Source organism: Microcaecilia unicolor, chromosome 4, assembly GCF_901765095.1.
Source record: "Microcaecilia unicolor chromosome 4, aMicUni1.1, whole genome shotgun sequence".
NCBI classification, from domain to species: Eukaryota; Metazoa; Chordata; class Amphibia; order Gymnophiona; family Siphonopidae; genus Microcaecilia; species Microcaecilia unicolor.
In genome coordinates this window covers 375,442,585-375,462,141 of record NC_044034.1, presented here as the reverse complement: position 1 = coordinate 375,462,141, position 19,557 = coordinate 375,442,585, and the positions used below count along the sequence as shown (strand labels likewise).

Sequence of the window (19,557 nt, the reverse complement as noted above, 5' to 3'; positions counted from 1 at the left end):
AAGAAACAGGGAACCTTCGCATTGAATGCGGTGGCCATTAAGTCCACCTCTGGCATCCCCCAACGGGCAGTTATCTGATCGAAGGACAGAGGGGGAGAGCGTCCACTCCCCCGGATCCAACTGGTGGTGACTGAGAAAGCCTGCTTGCACATTCTGTGACCCCATTATATGAGCTGCTGTCAAGAAAGAGAGATGAGTCTCTGCCCAACGGAAGATCAGAGCCGCCTCGCGCGCTATGGGTGCACTCCTGGTGCCCACTGACGCTTTACGTAGGCGACCGCCATTGCATTGTCCGAAAGAACTCGAACTGGGCAACCGCGGAGAAGACACAGAAACTCCCGAAGGGTCAGATGAATCGCCCGTAACTCCAAGCGGTTGATGGACCATGACGCCTTTCTTGAAGTCCAAATGCCCTGAGCTGTCTGTTGCAGGCAATGAGCCCCCCAGCCAGACAGTGACACATCCATGGTCACTATTTTCCAGTCCGGGGTTGCCAGAGGAATGCCCGACACCAGATTCTTTTGAATGAACCACCAGTGCATGATTGTGTGAACACGGGTGAACATGGCACCAGAACCTTGTAATCCTCCGAAAGCGGAGACCAATGGCTCAGAAGGTGCCACTGGAGGGGGCGCATGTGAGCTCTGACCCACTTTACCACGTCCAAGGTGGAGGCCATGGAAAGCGAATGATACATACCTGTAGCAGGTGTTCTCTGAGGACAGCAGGCTGATTGTTCTCACGACTGGGTTGACGTCCACGGCAGCCCCCACCAACCGGAACAAAACTTTGCGGGCGGTCCTGCACGCAGGGCACGCCCACCGCGCATGCGCGGCCGTCTTCCCGCCCGTGCACGACCGTTCCCGCTCAGCTGAATGACAAGCAAAAAATGAGTAAAAACGCAACTCCAAAGGGGAGGAGAGAGGGTAGGTGAGAACAATCAGCCTGCTGTCCTCGGAGAACACCCTCTACAGGTATGTATCATTCGCTTTCTCCGAGGACAAGCAGGCTGCTTGTTCTCACGACTGGGGTATCCCTAGCTCTCAGGCTCACTCAAAACAAGAACCCAGGTCAATTGAACCTCGCAACGGCAAGGGTATAACAGAAATTCACCTACGAAGAACAACTAACTGAGAGTGCAGCCTGACCAGAATAAATTCGGGTCCTGGAGGGTGGAGTTGGATTTAAACCCCAAACAGATTCTGCAGCACCGACTGCCCGAACAGACTGTCGCGTCGGGTATCCTGCTGGAGGCAGTAATGTGATGTGAATGTGTGGACAGATGACCACGTCGCAGCCTTGCAAATCTCTTCAATAGTGGCTGACTTCAAGTGGGCCACCGACGCTGCGATGGCTCTGACACTATGAGCCGTGACATGACCCTCAAGAGTCAGCCCAGCCTGGGCGTAAGTGAAGGAAATGCAATCTGCTAGCCAATTGGAGATGGTGCGTTTCCCCACAGCGACCCCTTTCCTATTGGGGTCGAAAGAAATAAACAATTGGGCGGACTGTCTGTGGGGCTGTGTCTGCTCCAGATAGAAGGCCAAAGCTCGCTTGCAGTCCAATGTGTGCAACTGACGTTCAGCAGGGCAGGTATGCGGTCTGGGAAAGAATGTTGGCAAGACAATTGACTGGTTAAGATGGAACTCCGACACCACCTTTGGAAGGAACTTAGGGTGAGTGCGGAGCACTACTCTGTTATGATGAAATTTAGTATATAAGTACATAAGTACATAAGTACATAAGTAGTGCCATACTGGGAAAGACCAAAGGTCCATCTAGCCCAGCATCCTGTCACCGACAGTGGCCAATCCAGGTCAAGGGCACCTGGCACGCTCCCCAAACGTAAAAAACATTCCAGACAAGTTATACCTAAAAATGAGGAATTTTTCCAGTCCATTTAATAGCGGTCTATGGACTTGTCCTTTAGGAATCTATCTAACCCCTTTTTAAACTCCGTCAAGCTAACCGCCCGTACCACGTTCTCCGGCAATGAATTCCAGAGTCTAATTACACGTTGGGTGAAGAAAAATTTTCTCCGATTCGTTTTAAATTTACCACACTGTAGCTTCAACTCATGCCCTCTAGTCCTAGTATTTTTGGATAGCGTGAACAGTCGCTTCACATCCACCCGATCCATTCCACTCATTATTTTATACACTTCTATCATATCTCCCCTCAGCCGTCTCTTCTCCAAGCTGAAAAGCCCTAGCCTTCTCAGCCTCTCTTCATAGGAAAGTCGTCCCATCCCCACTATCATTTTCGTCGCCCTTCGCTGTACCTTTTCCAATTCTACTATATCTTTTTTGAGATACGGAGACCAGTACTGAACACAATACTCCAGGTGCGGTCGCACCATGGAGCGATACAACGGCATTATAACATCCGCACACCTGGACTCCATACCCTTCCTAATAACACCCAACATTCTATTCGCTTTCCTAGCCGCAGCAGCACACTGAGCAGAAGGTTTCAGCGTATCATCGACGACGACACCCAGATCCCTTTCTTGATCCGTAACTCCTAACGCGGAACCTTGCAAGACGTAGCTATAATTCGGGTTCCTCTTACCCACATGCATCACTTTGCACTTGTCAACATTGAACTTCATCTGCCACTTGCACGCCCATTCTCCCAGTCTCGCAAGGTCCTCCTGTAATCGTTCACATTCCTCCTGCGACTTGACGACCCTGAATAATTTTGTGTCATCGGCGAATTTAATTACCTCACTAGTTATTCCCATCTCTAGGTCATTTATATATGGAGCATGAGCTACCAGGGCTTGAACCTCACTGACTCTACGAGCCGAAGTAACTGCCACCAAGAAAATGACCTTCCAGATCAAGTACTTCAGATGGCATGAATTCAGTGGCTCAAAAGGAGGTTTCATCAGCTGGGTGAGGACGACGTTGAGATCCCATGACACTGCAGGAGGCTTGACAGGGGGCCTTGACAAAAGCAAGCCTCTCATGAATCGAACGGCTAAAGGCTCTCCAGAGATGGCTTTACCCTCTGCAAGATGATGGTAAGCACTAATCGCACTAAGGTGATTCCTTACTGAGTTGGTCTTGAGGCCAGACTCTGATAAGTGCAGAAGGTATTCAAGCAGGTTCTGTGCAGGACAAGAACGAGGTTCTAGGGCCTTGCTCTCACACCAAACGACAAACCTCCTCCACTTGAAAAAGTAACTCTTTTTAGTGGAATCCTTTTTAGAAGCAAGCAAGACACGGGAGACACCCTTAGACAGACCCAACGAAGCGAAATCTACGCCCTCAACATCCAGGCCGTGAGAGCCAGAGACTCCGTCGTTCTGCGAAATGAGAGTCGGAAAACACTCCAATCTCCACGGTTCTTCGGAGGACAACTCCAGAAGAAGAGGGAATCAGATCTGGCGGGGCCAAAAAGGCGCTATCAGAATCATGGTGCCGTGGTCTTGCTTGAGCTTCAGTAAGGTCTTCTCCACCAAAGGTATGGGAGGATAAGCATACAGGAGGCCGGTCCCCCAATGGAGGAGAAAGGCATCCGACGCTAGTCTGCTGTGTGCCTGTAGTCTGGAACAGAACAGAGGCAGCTTGTGGTTGGTCTGAGAGGCGAAAAGGTCCACCGAGGGAGTGCCCCACTCTCGGAAGATCTTGCGTACCACTCTGGAATGGAGCGACCACTCGTGCGGTTGCATGACTCTGCTCAGTCTGTCGGCCAGACTGTTGTTTACACCTGCCAGGTATGTGGCTTGAAGAAGCATGCCGAACTGGCAGGCCCAACGCCACATCCAGACAGCTTCCTGACACAGGGGGCGAGATCCGGTGCCCCCCTGCTTGTTGATGTAATACATTGCAACCTGATTGTCTGTCCGAATTTGGATAATTTGATAGGACAGCCGATCTCTGAAGGCCTTCAGTGCGTTCCAGACCGCTCGGAGCTCCAGGAGGTTGATCTGAAGATCTTTTTCCTGGAGGGACCACAGTCCCTGGGTGTGAAGCCCATCGACATGAGCTCCCCACCCCAGGCGAGATGCATCCGTCGTCAGCACTTTCGTGGGCTGCGGAATTTGGAATGGACGTCCCAGGGTCAAATTGGTCCGAAGTGTCCACCAGTGCAGCGAATTGCGGCAACTGAGGGACAGGCGGATGACATCTTCTAGATTCCCGGTGGCCTGGCACCACTGGGAAGCTAGGGTCCATTGAGCAGATCTCATGTGAAGACGAGCCATGGGAGTCACATGAACTGTGGAGGCCATATGACCAAGGAGTCTCAACATCTGCCGAGCTGTGACCTGCTGAGACGCTCTGGTCTGGGAAGCGAGGGACAGGAGGTTGTGGGCCCTCGCTTCGGGAAGAAAGGCCTGAGCCGTCTGTGAATTCAGCAGAGCTCCTATGAATTCCAGAGATTGGACTGGCTGGAGATGGGACTTTGGGAAATTTATCACAAACCCCAGCAGCTCCAGAAGGTGAATAGTGCACTGCATGGACCGCAGAGCTCCTGCCTCCGAGGTGATCTTGACCAGCCAATCGTCGTGATATGGGAACACGTGCACTCCCAGCTTGCGTAGATACGCCGCGACCACCACAAGGCACTTCGTGAACACCCGTGGGGCAGAGGCGAGCCCAAAGGGCAGCACACAATACTGAAAGGGCCGTGTCCCCAGGCGGAATCTGAGATACTGTCTGTGAGCTGGCAGTATCGGGATATGAGTGTATGCGTCCTTTAAATCCAGGGAACATAGCCAATCGTTTTTCTGAATCATTGGTAGAAGGGTGCCCAAGGAAAGCATCCTGAACTTCTCTTTGACCAGGTATTTGTTCAGGCCTCTCAGGTCTAGGATGGGGCGCATCCCCCCTGTTTTCTTTTCCACAAGGAAGTACCTGGAATAGAATCCCTGCCCTTCCTGCCAGGGTGGCACGGGCTCGACCGCTTTGGCGCTGAGAAGGGCGGAGAGTTCCTCTGCAAGTACCTGCTTGTGATGGGAGCTGAAGGATTGGGCTCCCGGAGGACAATTTGGTGGAGGGGAGGCCAAATTCAGGGCGTATCCGCACCGCACTATTTGGAGAACCCACTGGTCGGAGGTTATTAGAGGGCACCTTTGGTGAAAAAGTTTTAACCTCCCCCAGACTGGCAGATCGTCCGGTACGGACACTTTGATGGCGGCTATGTTCCCATGGATCCAGTCAAAAACCCGTCCCCGGTTTTTGCTGTGGAGGCGCCGGGGGCTGCTTAGGCGCACGCTGTTGACGGGAACGAGCGCGCTGGGACTGTCCCTGTGCCTGGTGAGGCCTTCGGGCCGGCTGGGTGTACCTACACTTGTTGAAGGCGTAGGGCGCAGCCTGCCTGGCCCGGGAAAAACGTCCACCTGCTGAGGTGGATGCTGGAGGCGCCCGGTGGGAGAGCTTGTCGAGGGCGGTTTCCCGCTGGTGTAGTTGGTCCACCAACTGCTCGACCTTCTCACCAAAAATATTATCCCCCTGGCAAGGGACATCGGCCAGCCGCTGCTGGGTGCGGTTGTCCGGGTCAGAGGAATGCAGCCATGAGAGCCTGCGCATCACTATACCTTGGGCCGCAGCACGAGATGCCACATCACAGGTGTCATATATACCCCTGGACAGGAACTTTCTGCACGCCTTCAGCTGCCTGACCACCTCCTGAAAAGGCCTGGACTGCTCCGGGGGGAGCTTGTTGACCAGGTCCGCCAGTTGCCTCACATTATTCCGCATGTGTATGCTCATGTAGAGCTGGTAGGGCTGGATGCGGGTCACGAGCATTGAGGATTGGTAGGCCTTCCTCCCAAACGAGTTCAGAATGCGAGACTCCCGCCCCGGGGGCGCCGAGGCAGTATCCCTCGAACTCCGTGCCCTCTTGAGAGCAGAGTCCACGACCGCCGAGTCATGACACAATTGAGGCCGCATTAACTCTGGGTCTGAGTGGATCCTGTATTAGGACTCCGCTTTCTTGGGGATGGTGGGATTAGATAAAGGTCTCAACCAGTTCCAAAGCAGTGTCTCTTTGAGGACATTGTGCAACGGCACCGTGGAGGACTCTCTAGGTGGTGATGGATAGTCGAGGACCTCGAGCATCTCGGCCCTCGGCTCATCCACAGAGACCACGGGGAAGGGAATGCAAATAGACATGTCCCTGACGAAGGAGGCAAAGGAGAGGATCTCAGGTGGCGAGAGCTTCCTCTCTGGTGAAGGAGTGGGGTCGGAGGGAAGGCCCACAGACTCCTCTGAGGAGAAATATCTGGGGTCCTCCTCCTCCCCCCACGAGGCCTCTTCCTCGGTGTCGGACATGAGCTCCTGTAGCTCAGACCTCAACCGGGCCCGGCTCGACTTCGAGGCACCGAGTCCTCGGTGGCGTCATCGAGCGGTGGACTCCCGCGCCGGCGGGGATGAAGCTCCCTCCATCGACGTCGATGGGGACGCCACCTGCGTGGCGGTCGAGACCGGCGTGGCGGTCGAGACCGGCACCGCAAGCGGCGTCGGTGTCGAAGGCCTCGGCACCGGGCTAGAGCACGCCGGCGCCTCCATCAACGGCGCCGGGGGTGCACAGTCTGGCGCATCAGCCCTTCCAGGATCCCCGGAAGGATGGCTCGAAGTCACTCGTCCAGGCCCGCTGTTGGGAAAGGCGAGGGGGCCGGTAGAGGTGTCGGTGCCGGAAGCTGTTTGGGTCCAGGAGACGGCACCGAAGTGCTGGTGCCCTGACGTAACGATACCTCTACCACCGAGGGGGAATGCTCCTCCCGGCGCTGCCGCTTCCTCGGCGTCAAATCATCTCTGGAGCCGGTAGCCACATGCGCTGTGGGCGACCGATGACGGTGCTTTTTTGTCTTTTTTCGGTGCCCGTCATCGGCGCTCGGCGGTACCGAAGAGGAGGAGGTAGATCCCCCTCGGCCTCGAGGGATCGGGTCCGACAGGGTTCGGTCCCGAGGGCCCTGGGTAAAGGGAGTGACCGGGGCCGATTGCCCACGCGGCCGCTCACCCCTGCCATCTCCGGAAGACCGGCGGGCCAACGGGACCTGTGCTCCTGGGGTCGGTGCCGATTTCGTGGACATCGATACCGGTAACGAAGATCCGGCCGTCGACACCGATGCCGTCGAAGTCGACGTCGAGGGGCCGGCGCATGTTCCAAAAAGACGGTCCCGCAGAACTTGCCTCGCCACCTGTGTCCGTTTACGTAAACCAAGACACAAGGTGCACGTCTTGGTATCGCGCTTCGGCCCGAGGCACTGGAGGCACCAAGCGTGAGTGTCGGTCTATGAGATATGCCGGCCGCACCGACCACACTTCTTAAATCCACTCGGGACCTTCGAGGACATCGACGGAAAAATCGTGTCAGCGAAGTCAAAGTCGTCGATGGTGGCGGTAAAAATCACACCTCGAAAAATAAATCGACCGCGCGGCCACAAGGCCGCAACGAGATGCCCCCGCTAAAAGTACGAGGCAAACAAAGTTCTCGTTTTCGGTTTTGTTTTGTTTTTTTTACAAAATAAAACAGAGAAAAGAACAAAGAAAAAACAACGAAGAAGAAAAACTCGCGGCAAAAGTGCGATCCGGTTTCCGCCCGCAAAGTTTTGTTCCGGTTGGTGGGGGCTGCCGTGGACGTCAACCCAGTCGTGAGAACAAGCAGCCTGCTTGTCCTCGGAGAACCTAGAACTCCTAGAACTTGTACAAAGTCCGCGGGTTCAGAGTTTGAAACAGCGCTCGTAACTGAGCCTGTAACTGCTGTGCTCGAGCTGAAGGAAGAGAAACTATCCCTATTCGGGTATCGAAGCACACCCTCAAGTATTCCAGCGTTTGGGAAGGCGTTAGGCTGCACTTCGGGAAGTTCATCACCCAACCAAGCGACTGAAGCAACCCGACCACTTTGTCGGTTGCCCGCCGACTCTCCTCAAAAGAAGATGCCTGCACAAGTCAGTTGTCTAGATAGGGATGGACCTGAATCCCTTCCTTCCTGAGATAGGCCACCACTACTACCAGGACCTTGGAAAAGGTCTGAGGTGCTGTGGCTAGGCCGAAGGGCATCGCTTTGAATTGAAAATGATGACTGAGCGCTGCAAAGCGAAGAAAACGCCTATGGGGAGGCCAGATTGGAATGTGTAAATAGGCCTCTGAGATCAAGAGAGGTCAAAAACTCCCCTGGCTGTACCGCTGCGATCACCGATCGGAGGGTTTCCATGCGGAAAAGCCCAGCCCGTAAGGACCTGTTGACGCACGTGAGATCTAAGACAGGTCGCCAAGAACCGCCCTTTTTTGGCGCTACAAAATAAATGGAGTATCGACTGCACCCTCTTTCTGCTGGGGGTACAGGCTGGATGGCACCCAGCCGTTGTAAGTTGAGGAGGGTGTGTCGAACGGCCTGCACCTTGGTGGGACATTTGCAAGGAGATATCACAAAAGAGTCTACTATCGGACGAGCCAATTCTAACTTGTAGCCGTCTCTGATAACCTCCAAGACCCATTCATCAGATGTTACCCTGGTCCACTCCACCAGGAATAGGGACAGTCTGCCCCCAATAACTAGCTGGATATGGACCAGGGCCCCATCATTGGGCGGACCTGGCTGTGGGCTGGTTTCTGTTACTGAAAAGGAAGGCCTGCCTGTCACCTCGAAAGGGCTGAGGCCTCTGAGAAGACCTTGCTCTCTGAAAAGAGGCCCCGAGACCTGGACGGTAATGCCATGTATCCCTAAACTTAGGTCTAGGTCCCACTGGTTGTACAAACTTGGACCTGTCCTCCAGGAGGCACTGGCCCTTAGAGACACCGAGGTCCATCATAATCTGTTCTAAGTCTGTTCCAAACAAAAGCTTTCCCCTAAAAGGAAGCCTTGCTAAAGGTGACTTAGAGGCCACGTCTGCATTCCAATTCCGCAACCACAGCCAGCGACGAGCGGTGACCGCTAAGGAAACCTTCTTCGCCGAAGCCCTCAAAAGATCATAACAAAGATCCACAAGGAAGGCTAAACCGGACTCCAAGGCCGGTAAAACAGCCACAAGATCTTCCGGAGAGGAGGCTTTCTGCACCCATGATAAGCATGCCCAAGCCGCATAGGAGCCACAAACCGAGGCCTGCAGGGAAAGGGCCGCTACTTCAAGGACAGCTTCAAGCAAGTCTCCAACTTATGATCCTGAGGGTCCTTGAGTGCCATGCGACCCTCCACAGGGAGAGTGGTTTTCTTAGTGACCGCTGTATTAAGGAATCCACCGTAGGGATCTTCAGCAAGTCTAAGTCAGGAGCAGGTAGCACGTAAAGACGCGACATAGCTCTAAGCAACCTTAAGCCTACTGTCTGGCATATCCCACTGCGCCGAAACAAGGATCTTCATGGCCTCATGCACATGAAAGGAATGAGGTGGGCATTTAGTGCCAGACATTAGAGGGCACAGGACCTGTTCCCCCTGATAATTCAGGGGGGAAATGGCCAAAACCTCAAAAGCCCTAACAATCAGGGGAGGGAAGCTCTTCCCTGTGAAAAGGCAGGCAGCCGTCGGATCATCCCCCTCCTCAGAGGGCAAGGTGACCTCATCTGCCAAATCCAAAGATTCTGAGGGAGAGCCCGGAGACAAAACTAGGCCATCTGTGTCAGATAGCTCCTCGGTTTCCAAAATCTCCACCCGGGGACGTTTTGGCAGGAAAGACAGAGGCTGCAGCAACCGAAGTTTGCTGAGGAAAAGACAGGGCTGCCTGAAGAGAAGCTCCTGACTTCTTCAAAAGAAATCTAAATCTCAAAAAAAGAGCTCTAAAGGATATTTTGTGTAATGATAACTCATATAGCTCTATGAAATATCCATAAATACGTCTGATGTAGCAAAATAATTATGAAAAAGGAGGAGAAAAAGCCTCACATTATAAGGGAACACTCCGTCGTTGGTAAACCAACATTAGGGAGGTCCCTTAAATCATCATGGGCAAAAACCTCCTTTCTTTATTCTAAAGATATGGCTACTGCTCAAAATACTTCAACAAGTGAACCGTTTATATTTCATCAACGGATCATATGCACTTATCTTTTTACTCAACAGTCTTTTAGACACCTTCCACGGCCCGACTTTGGCCTAAGTTTTGAATCCTTCATCAGGGTCCGTGGTGTCTGACTTTCAAGATCTGTTAAGAAAGCACAAACAGCATCAGCTAATTTTCTAGAACATAACTTCAAAAATTACTTAGCTTCATAAGTCTTACATAAGTCTTCAAAAGAAAGGCGTTGTGCATTAATAAAACAAAATCCAGTGAAAAAGGAACTGCAAAGGACTCCCCTGCGCCCTGTACATCGCTTCCCTCCATCAGAGCCTGTGCCACAGAAGTGTGCTGTGCCTCTTGTCTATCAACTGCCACGTGCGGAGCGGGTCGCACCTGAGAGGAAAAAATGGCGCTTGCCAATGCGCACTGCACTAACTGCCCCAAGGAAACCGCCAAAACTATCTCCTGCAGTTCCGACGCACCAGACGCCTGAGGAGAACCCCTGTCGCACTGAACACCCGCTGCAGGCTGACGGCGGCAGGACTCGCACTCCCCTGATGCTGCTCTCTGGCCCCCACACCGGGAGCAGCACTTTGCCGCCTCAGAAGGCACTGACATGCTCCATAAACGCCTGTCCCAAAACTGACTCGGCAGAACGTCTAGTTCCTCCATATGATTAAACAAAGCCTCTTTCCTTTCTCTCCTGATAAGGCCAACAGCCCCGGGCGATGGAGGAAAGGTAGGGGGAAACCAGGAAGGATCAGGCACCACCAGGTGTACACCACAAGCTGCAAACTGCCACTCAACCCCTGTCTGTGCTAAACTAGGCCCAAAGGACACCAGTAGCCAGATCAAACCAGAGCTGCTAGATAGAGAGAATACTGAGGTTCAGCTGGCTGCACAGCTCCATATATAGAAAACCTGGGAGGTTCTCTCTATGTCCACCTGCTGGTAGAGGGACACAACCCACAAGTCTCTGGACCGATTTGTGGGACGCCATGGAATCAGCCTTTCCCTGTGTCACCAACCCCCAACATTTTGGAACTTGCTTCCTTTTCCTCTGTGCAGGTGGAGTGGATATGCAACCGCCTTAATTTTTCAAAAGGCCTATGAGAAAAAGTTCATATACTTGAACATTGTCCCCAAGGCTCCAGCGGCACAAAGAAAAACAGGGACAAAGTACACAAGAGATATTTTACTCAATCTCACAAAATAAACTACCTGTATATTCCGTCTTTGAAAATTTGACAAGGATTAGGGGGAAATTTCACTTAACACACAAGTCTGCCCCAGGGAGTTAGATAGACAGATGGGTCTCTCCTTCTCCCCTACCCCCCAGAACCTTAGACACACGGGTCTCTCCCCCCCCCCCCCCCCTCCTTCCAGAAGGGTAGATACACAGTGGGGGGGGGGGGGGTCTCTCTCTCTTCTTTTGTGTTGAGGAGTGTGGTAGCCGTGTTAGTCCACTCTTAAGGTTATCAATAGAAATCAAACAAAATAAAACATGGAAAAGAAAATAAGATGATACCTTTTTTATTGGACATAACTTAATACATTTCTTGATTAGCTTTCGAAGGTTGCCCTTCTTCCTCAGATCGGAAATAAGCAAATGTGCTAGCTGACAGTGTATATAAGTGAAAACATTCAAGCATTACTATGACAGTCTGACAGGGTGGGAGGATGGGGGTGGGTAGGAGGTATGCATGGGGACATCAAAGCATATCATTGATATTCTAACAGGATGGGTGTGGATAGGTGAGGGGAGGGTGATCAACAGAGACATACAGCTTTATGGTTTATAATGGGCTAGGAACCCCAGATCCTTGTTAAGTCCTTTCTGTTGGGTGTTAAAATATTCAATCATTCTGACTTCAAAGGTCTTACATAAGTACATAAGTAATGCCATACTGGGAAAAGCCCAAGGGTCCATCGAGCCCAGCATCCTGTCCACGACAGCGGCCAATCCAGGCCAAGGGCACCTGGTGAGCTTCCGAAACGTACAAACATTCTATACAATCAAGCCATTGTGACATCACTAATGAGGTTGGCTCTTATTGGTGGAATGAGCCACTATGACATCACAATAGGTTAAATCACTGCTCTATGTAATAAAAGTGAGCCAAGTAGAGGACATAAGTACATAAGTAATGCTACACTGGGAAAAGTCCAAGGGTCCATCGAGCCCACGACAGCGGCCAATCCAGGCCAAGGGCACCTGACGAGCTTCCCAAACGTACAAACATTCTATACAATCAAGCCATTGAGACATCACTAATGAGGTTGGCTCTTATTGGTGGAATGAGCCACTATGACATCACAATAGGTTAAATCACTGCTCTATGTAATAAAAGTGAGACAAGTAAAGGACATAAGTACATAAGTAATGCCACACTGGGAAAAGACCAAGGGTCCATCGAGCCCAGCATCCTGTCCACGACAGCGGCCAATCCAGGCCAAGGGCACCTGGCGAGCTTCCCAAACGTACAAACATTCTATACAATCAAGCCATTGTGACATCACTAATGAGGTTGGCTCTTATTGGTGGAATGAGCCACTATGACATCACAATAGGTTAAATCACTGCTCTATGTAATAAAAGTGAGCCAAGTAGAGGACATAAGTACATAAGTAATGCTACACTGGGAAAAGACCAAGGGTCCATCGAGCCCAGCATCCTGTCCACGACAGCGGCCAATCCAGGCCAAGGGCACCTGGTGAGCTTCCGAAACGTACAAACATTCTATACAATCAAGCCATTGTGACATCACTAATGAGGTTGGCTCTTATTGGTGGAATGAGCCACTATGACATCACAATAGGTTAAATCACTGCTCTATGTAATAAAAGTGAGCCAAGTAGAGGACATAAGTACATAAGTAATGCTACACTGGGAAAAGTCCAAGGGTCCATCGAGCCCACGACAGCGGCCAATCCAGGCCAAGGGCACCTGACGAGCTTCCCAAACGTACAAACATTCTATACAATCAAGCCATTGAGACATCACTAATGAGGTTGGCTCTTATTGGTGGAATGAGCCACTATGACATCACAATAGGTTAAATCACTGCTCTATGTAATAAAAGTGAGACAAGTAAAGGACATAAGTACATAAGTAATGCCACACTGGGAAAAGACCAAGGGTCCATCGAGCCCAGCATCCTGTCCACGACAGCGGCCAATCCAGGCCAAGGGCACCTGGCGAGCTTCCCAACGTACAAACATTCTATACAATCAAGCCATTGTGACATCACTAATGAGGTTGGCTCTTATTGTGGAATGAGCCACTATGACATCACAATAGGTTAAATCACTGCTCTATGTAATAAAAGTGAGCCAAGTAGAGGACATAAGTACATAAGTAATGCCATACTGGGAAAAGACCAAGGGTCCATCGAGCCCAGCATCCTGTCCACGACAGCGGCCAATCCAGGCCAAGGGCACCTGGCAAGCTTCCCAAACATACAAACATTCTATACATCTTATTCCTGGAATTTTGGAGTTTTCCAAGTCCGTTTAGTAGCGGTTTATGGACTTGTCCTTTAGGAAACAGTCCAACCCCTTTTTAAACTCTGCTAAGCTAACCGCCTTCACCACTTTCTCCGGCAACGAATTCCAGAGTTTAATTACACGTTGGGTGAAGAAAAATTTTCTCCGATTTGTTTTAAATTTACTACACTACGTTCTTGTATGGTTTTAAAGTTACCTCTCTCTCGGGCAAATACACGGGTCTGTCTGTCCCCCTGCTTCAAAAAGGTGGGTAGGTGGGTTTCTGTCTATCTCTCTCACACTCTCACACACTCTCTCACACCCCCCCCCCCCCCCCTTGTCTGTCTGTCTGTCTGTCTCAGAAGGGCAGGTACACGGGTCTGTCTCTCTCCCTCCCTCTTTCAGAAAGGTAGATAGACTGGTCTCTCTCCCTGATGGAGAACATCCTGAAGCCTAAATATCCTGACACAGTCCAGAGGTCGGTGACTCACCAAGAAGCGGGTGGAGCTGGTCCCCTGATCAATGGCTCCAACGAGGGCTCCAAGACGAACTCGATCAGACGCCGCCATAAACACGGTCACTCACTCACTCTCTGCGCCCCCACGGTCGGTACACCCGGCACGCGCCCTTCTCTACGCTCCGCCAAGGTCTCCGCTACGTCAGAGGGCGCTGCCGCCACCAGCCAATAGGAGCGCTACCTGTCCGCACCCGCCGCTAGGCGCCAAAGTCCGGACACGCCCCCTCTTCTCACACTCTCGAGCCAGGGCTGGAGGGCGGGTCCGAAGCGCACGAGAGGCGTCAGGTTGGTTCGGAGCCTCCCCGGACATAATAGTGTGTCCTGTCTCTGCCCCGCCCCCTCCTGCACCAGCATCACCGTCGTAGCAGGTGGAGATGGGCGAAGAATGATGCACGCGGGACACGTACGGTTGTTTCTCCTCTTCCTGGAGTGCAGATAAGGGAGGGGGATTCTTCTCTTGCCCCAGGGGATCAGGGGGTAGCTCCACTTTTTAGATGGGGGAGGGGTTCTCTACCCTCTGAGGTGCAGGGGGAGGATTGTGCAGAGGGTAGCCCCCCCCTCATGATGGGGGAGGGGATTCTTCTGTTGCCCCAGAGGATCAGGGGGTAGCTCCACTTTTTAGATGGGGGAGGGGTTCTCTACCCTCTGAGGTGCAGGGGGAGGATTGTGCAGAGGGTAGCCCCCCCTCATGATGGGGGAGGGGATTCTTCTGTTGCCCCAGAGGATCAGGGGGTAGCTCCACTTTTTAGATGGGGGAGGGGTTCTCTACCCTCTGAGGTGCAGGGGGAGGATTGTGCAGAGGGTAGCCCCCCCCCCTCATGATTGGGGAGGGGATTCTTCTGTTGCCCCAGGGGATCAGGGGGTAGCTTCACTCTTTAGATGGGGGGAGGGGGTTCTCTAGCTCCTGAGGTGCAGGGGGTAGCTCTACTCTTTAGATGGGGGGAGGGGGTTCTCTAGCTCCTGAGGTGCAGGGGGAGGATTGTGCAGAGGGTAGCCCCCCCCCCCTCATGATTGGGGAGGGGATTCTTCTGTTGCCCCAGGGGATCAGGGGGTAGCTTCACTCTTTAGATGGGGGGAGGGGGTTCTCTAGCTCCTGAGGTGCAGGGGGTAGCTCTACTCTTTAGATGGGGGGAAGGGGTTCTCTAGCTCCTGAGGTGCAGTGGGTAGCTCCACTCTTAAAATTGCAGGGGGAGGATTGGTCTCCTATAGAGAATGACACGGGGACAAAATTTGTCTCCATTCCCGCCTCGTCCCCATAGGTTCTGTCCCCGCCCCGTTCCCTCAGGCTCTGTCCCCATCTCCACAGGTTCTGTCACCGTGGGCTCTGTCCTCATCTGCAGAAGCCTTCAACACATGATTTTATATTTAAATCTTTTTATTAAAGAATAGAAAGTAACAATATGCTGTGCAACTGTTGTGCATAAATTACAAATAGAGAACAATAATAACTGAGCAGCTATAATATCCCTCCTTCCCACCACCACCTTCTAAGGTGGGAAAATGTGGGATACAAATGCAACAAATAAATAAATAAATACCCTTCCAATCCCACCAATAGGTGATTTCTACTACACCAAGGAATCCTAATTCACACTTTTAAAATGTCCAGGGGTATAAAATACAACCCCTTCTATATGCCCTAGAGGGGAAAAATGTGCCCTATAAAGCACTGTTATGTTTTTTTTAATCTGTGGATAAATAAGAAATCATCAACAATCTCAGGATTCAATTTAGCTCTCCTGTCTTCCACCGTCCTTCCTGGAATAGAAGTTGTCTTCTTTGAAGATGTGCTGGTAGCAGGATGTACAGGATCTCCCATGCAAATTTTGCTAGTTGTGGCCAGTATGTTTGCTTGTTTTTCCAAAAATCAAAATATCTTTGTAGGCATCACTTAAACATAAATAACAGACCAGTTCATTAACAGGCTTCAAAGTAGAAAATGACACGGGGACAAAGTTTGTCCTCTGTCCCCATCCCCGTGGCAGAGTTTAAAAAGAGGTTAGGCAGTTTCCTAAAGGACAAGTCCATAAACCACTACTAAATGGACTTGGGAAAAATCCACAATTCCAGGAATAACATGTATAGAATATTTGTACATTTGGGAAGCTTGCCTGGTGCCCTTGGCCTGGATTGGCCGCTGTCGTGGACAGGATGCTGGGCTCGATGGACCCTTGGTCTTTTCCCAGTGTGGCATTACTTATCTGTCCCCGTCCCCACAGCTCTGTCCTCATCCCCATCCCCGCGGTTCCCCGTCCCCATGTCTTTCTCTAGTCTCCAACTCCTGAAGTTCAGAGGGTAGCCCCCCCTTAGGATGGGAGAAGGGATTTTTCTCTAGCTCCTGGAGCGCAAGGGGTAGCTCCCCACTAAAGATGGGGGAGGAGCACTGTTGTGCTCCTGAGGTATAGAATGTAGCGAGTTTGTTGTCCTCCTGTAATGGAAGGGGTAGTTCCCCTCTGAACATGCAGGAAAGGGACCTGAGATGCTGAGACACAGAGGGTAGGTGAAGGTCTCCTCTGAAGTTTGGGGAGGGGATTCTTCTCCAGCGCCAGAGAAACCAAGGCTACTTCTCCTCTGACGATGAGGGAGTTTGTTCTCCAGCTTCTGAGGTGCAGGGGTAGTTCTCCTCTGAAGATGGGAAGGGGAAGGTTGTCTTGAATTTGTTTCCTTTACCCGGTATGATTATAGGGTGGTGGAGTTTAAGAGCCAGATGCACTAAAGTTGGCGTTAGAGCCGTTCCCTACCGAATTCCATAGCAAATTGATAGGGAACGGCAATGCATCAAAAAAAGGGAATGCAAATGAGCTGCTCGTTGCAGCTCATTGCATTCTCTAATCCCTCGTAAAACGGTCGGAGAATCGGCCGGTAGAGCAGCCACGCGTTATGCTGGCTGTTCTGCGCATGCCAAGGACGTAAAAAAAAAAAAAACAACGTGCCTATGGACGTCCTTTATAGACGGCATTGCCCCCCCCCCCCGCCTGAGGTCGCCGCCGCCGCTCCCCCCTGCATTGAAAGAGCTTTCCGCAGCCCCCCCCCCAAGGCCGCCGCCGCTCCCCCCTCTCTTGAAATGACAGCTTCCCTGCCATTCTCTGTCACAGTCAGGGGGTTTTGTTGAGTGGAAGGTGTGGGGAGGTAGTATCCAGACACCAAAGAGTGATAAGGCTGGATAGTTTCTGCTCTGTCTTACAAAATAAAAGGGTTGATGGTGGATAATAGCTCATAGTCTGCTTACCCAGTTCCCAGATGCACAGATCCTAATGTGTCAGCAAAGTAGTTTTTACACTGATTTTAGGCAGTTTAGCAAGCACGAGTTCAGCAAGACATGCACAAAAGGGTTCTCTGCAAGCTCTTTTCCTGTCACAGTAGCAGTTAATGAAAATTGTATGCAAAGCTATTATAATGAGCTAAATACTAAAATGTGCATGCAAAATGATGCACAGCTATTTTCCAATTGATGCACAGAAGCAGCCCCTACCTTTACCATGGAAAATTTAACAGGCGGTCTGGAGCTGTTGATCCTGACACTTCTTCATTGTCGCAAGTGAGCTTTACCCTTTTTTAAAGTTTGTACTTCACTCCTTCCATCTCCTGATTCTTTCTGGCAAAAATAGTGCATTTAGGAGATCATTTTGAGAGAGGCAGGGAAGACGCCAGAGCCCCAACACAACAGTCTGCCCATCAGCCGCTGCTCCAGCCCTAGAAGCACACCCCCGAGCATACCCTACAACAGTTTTGAAAGAAAAAAAAAACCTACGCCAGAGCCCCACCACGACAGTCTGCCCATCTACTACTACTACTACTATTTAGCATTTCTATAACGCTACAAGGCGTACGCAGCGCTGCACAAACATAGAAGAAAGACAGTCCCTGCTCAAAGAGCTTACAATCTAATAGACAAAAAAAAAAAAATAATGTAAGCAAATCAAATCAATTAATGTGAACGGGATGGAAGAGAGGAGGGTAGGTGGAGGCGAGTTGTTACAAGTGGTTACGAGTCAAAAGCAATGTTAAAGAGGTGGGCTTTCAGTCTAGATTTAAAGGTGGCCAAGGATGGGGCAAGACGTAGGGGCTCAGGAAGTTTATTCCAGGCGTAGGGTGCAGCGAGACAGAAGGCGCGAAGTCTGGAGTTGGCAGTAGTGGAGAAGGGAACAGATAAGAAGGATTTATCCATGGAGCGGAGTGCACGGGAAGGGGTGTAGGGAAGGACGAGTGTGGAGAGATACTGGGGAGCAGCAGAGTGAGTACATTTATAGGTTAGTAGAAGAAGTTTGAACAGGATGCGAAAACGGATAGGGAGCCAGTGAAGGGTCTTGAGGAGAGGGGTAATATGAGTAAAGCGACCCTGGCGGAAGATGAGACGCAGCAGCAGAGTTTTGAACCGACTGGAGGGGGGAGAGGTGACTAAGTGGGAGGCCAGCAAGAAGCAGATTGCAGTAGTCTAAACGAGAGGTGACAAGGGTGTGGATGAGGGTTTTGGTAGAGTGCTCGGAAAGAAAGGGGCGGATTTTACGGATGTTGTAAAGAAAGAAACGACAGGTCTTGGCAATCTGCTGGATATGAGCAGAGAAGGAGAGAGAAGAGTCAAAGATGACCCCAAGGTTTCGAGCTGAGGAGACAGGGAGAATGAGAGAGCCATCAACAGAAATAGAAAACGGGGGGAGCGGGGAGGTGGGTTTGGGGGGGAAAATGAGAAGCTCGGTTTTGGTCATATTTAATTTCAGGTGGCGTTGAGACATCCAGACAGCAACGTCAGACAAGCACGCTGAAACTTTGGTTTGGATGCAAGGTGAGATATCAGGGGTAGAAAGGTAGATTTGGGAGTCATCAGCATAGAGATGGTAGGAAAAGCCATGGGATGAGATTAATGAACCAAGGGAAGAAGTGTAGATAGAAAAGAGGAGGGGACCAAGAACAGAACCCTGAGGTACGCCGACAGGCAGAGGGATAGAAGTAGAAGAGGATCCACCAGAGTGAACACTAAAGGTGCGGAGGGAGAGGTAGGAAGAGAACCAGGAAAGGACAGAGCCCTGGAATCCAAGTGAGGACAGGGTATCGAGAAGTATGCTGTGATCGACAGTGTCAAAAGCAGCGGAAAGATCAAGAAGAATGAGGATGGAATATTGACCTCTGGATTTAGCCAGTAATAGGTCATTGGAGACTTTAGTAAGCGCAGTTTCAGTTGAGTGGAGAGGGCGAAAACCAGATTGTAGTGGGTCAAGAATAGCATGTGAGGAGAGAAAATCAAGGCAGAGGCGGTGAACAGCACGCTCAAGTAATTTGGAGAGAAAAGGAAGGCGGGAGATGGGTCGGTAATTAGAGGGACAAGTAGGGTCGAGTGAAGGCTTCTTAAGGAGAGGTGTGACCATAGCATGTTTAAAGGCAGCAGGGACAGTCGCAGTGGAAAGTGAGAGGTTGAGAATGTGACATAAAAGGAATAAGAGCAGGAGAGATGGCATTAAGAAGATGGGTGGGAATGGGATCAGAGGAACAGGTGGTACATTTTGAGGAAGAAAGGAGAAGTGTAGTTTCCTCAATAGTAACTTCAGGAAAGGAGGAAAGGGAATGAGGGGAACGAGAGAGAGGGGAACGAACTAGTGGAGGGAGAGGTGGT

The 19,557-nt window shown here is 51.2% G+C and overlaps 1 protein-coding gene across 1 annotated transcript in view; it reads right to left on the bottom strand.

The window, feature by feature from the left end:
- GK (glycerol kinase) overlaps positions 1–14,073 on the bottom strand; it is a 311,446-nt gene extending 297,373 nt beyond the window's left edge. Inside the window, exon 1 of the mRNA XM_030202379.1 lies at positions 13,924–14,073. Within this exon, the coding sequence (XP_030058239.1) occupies positions 13,924–14,001 (78 nt within the window). The 5' untranslated portion in view covers positions 14,002–14,073. The remainder of the gene's footprint in view (positions 1–13,923) is intronic.
- Positions 14,074–19,557: the final 5,484 nt, after the last annotated feature.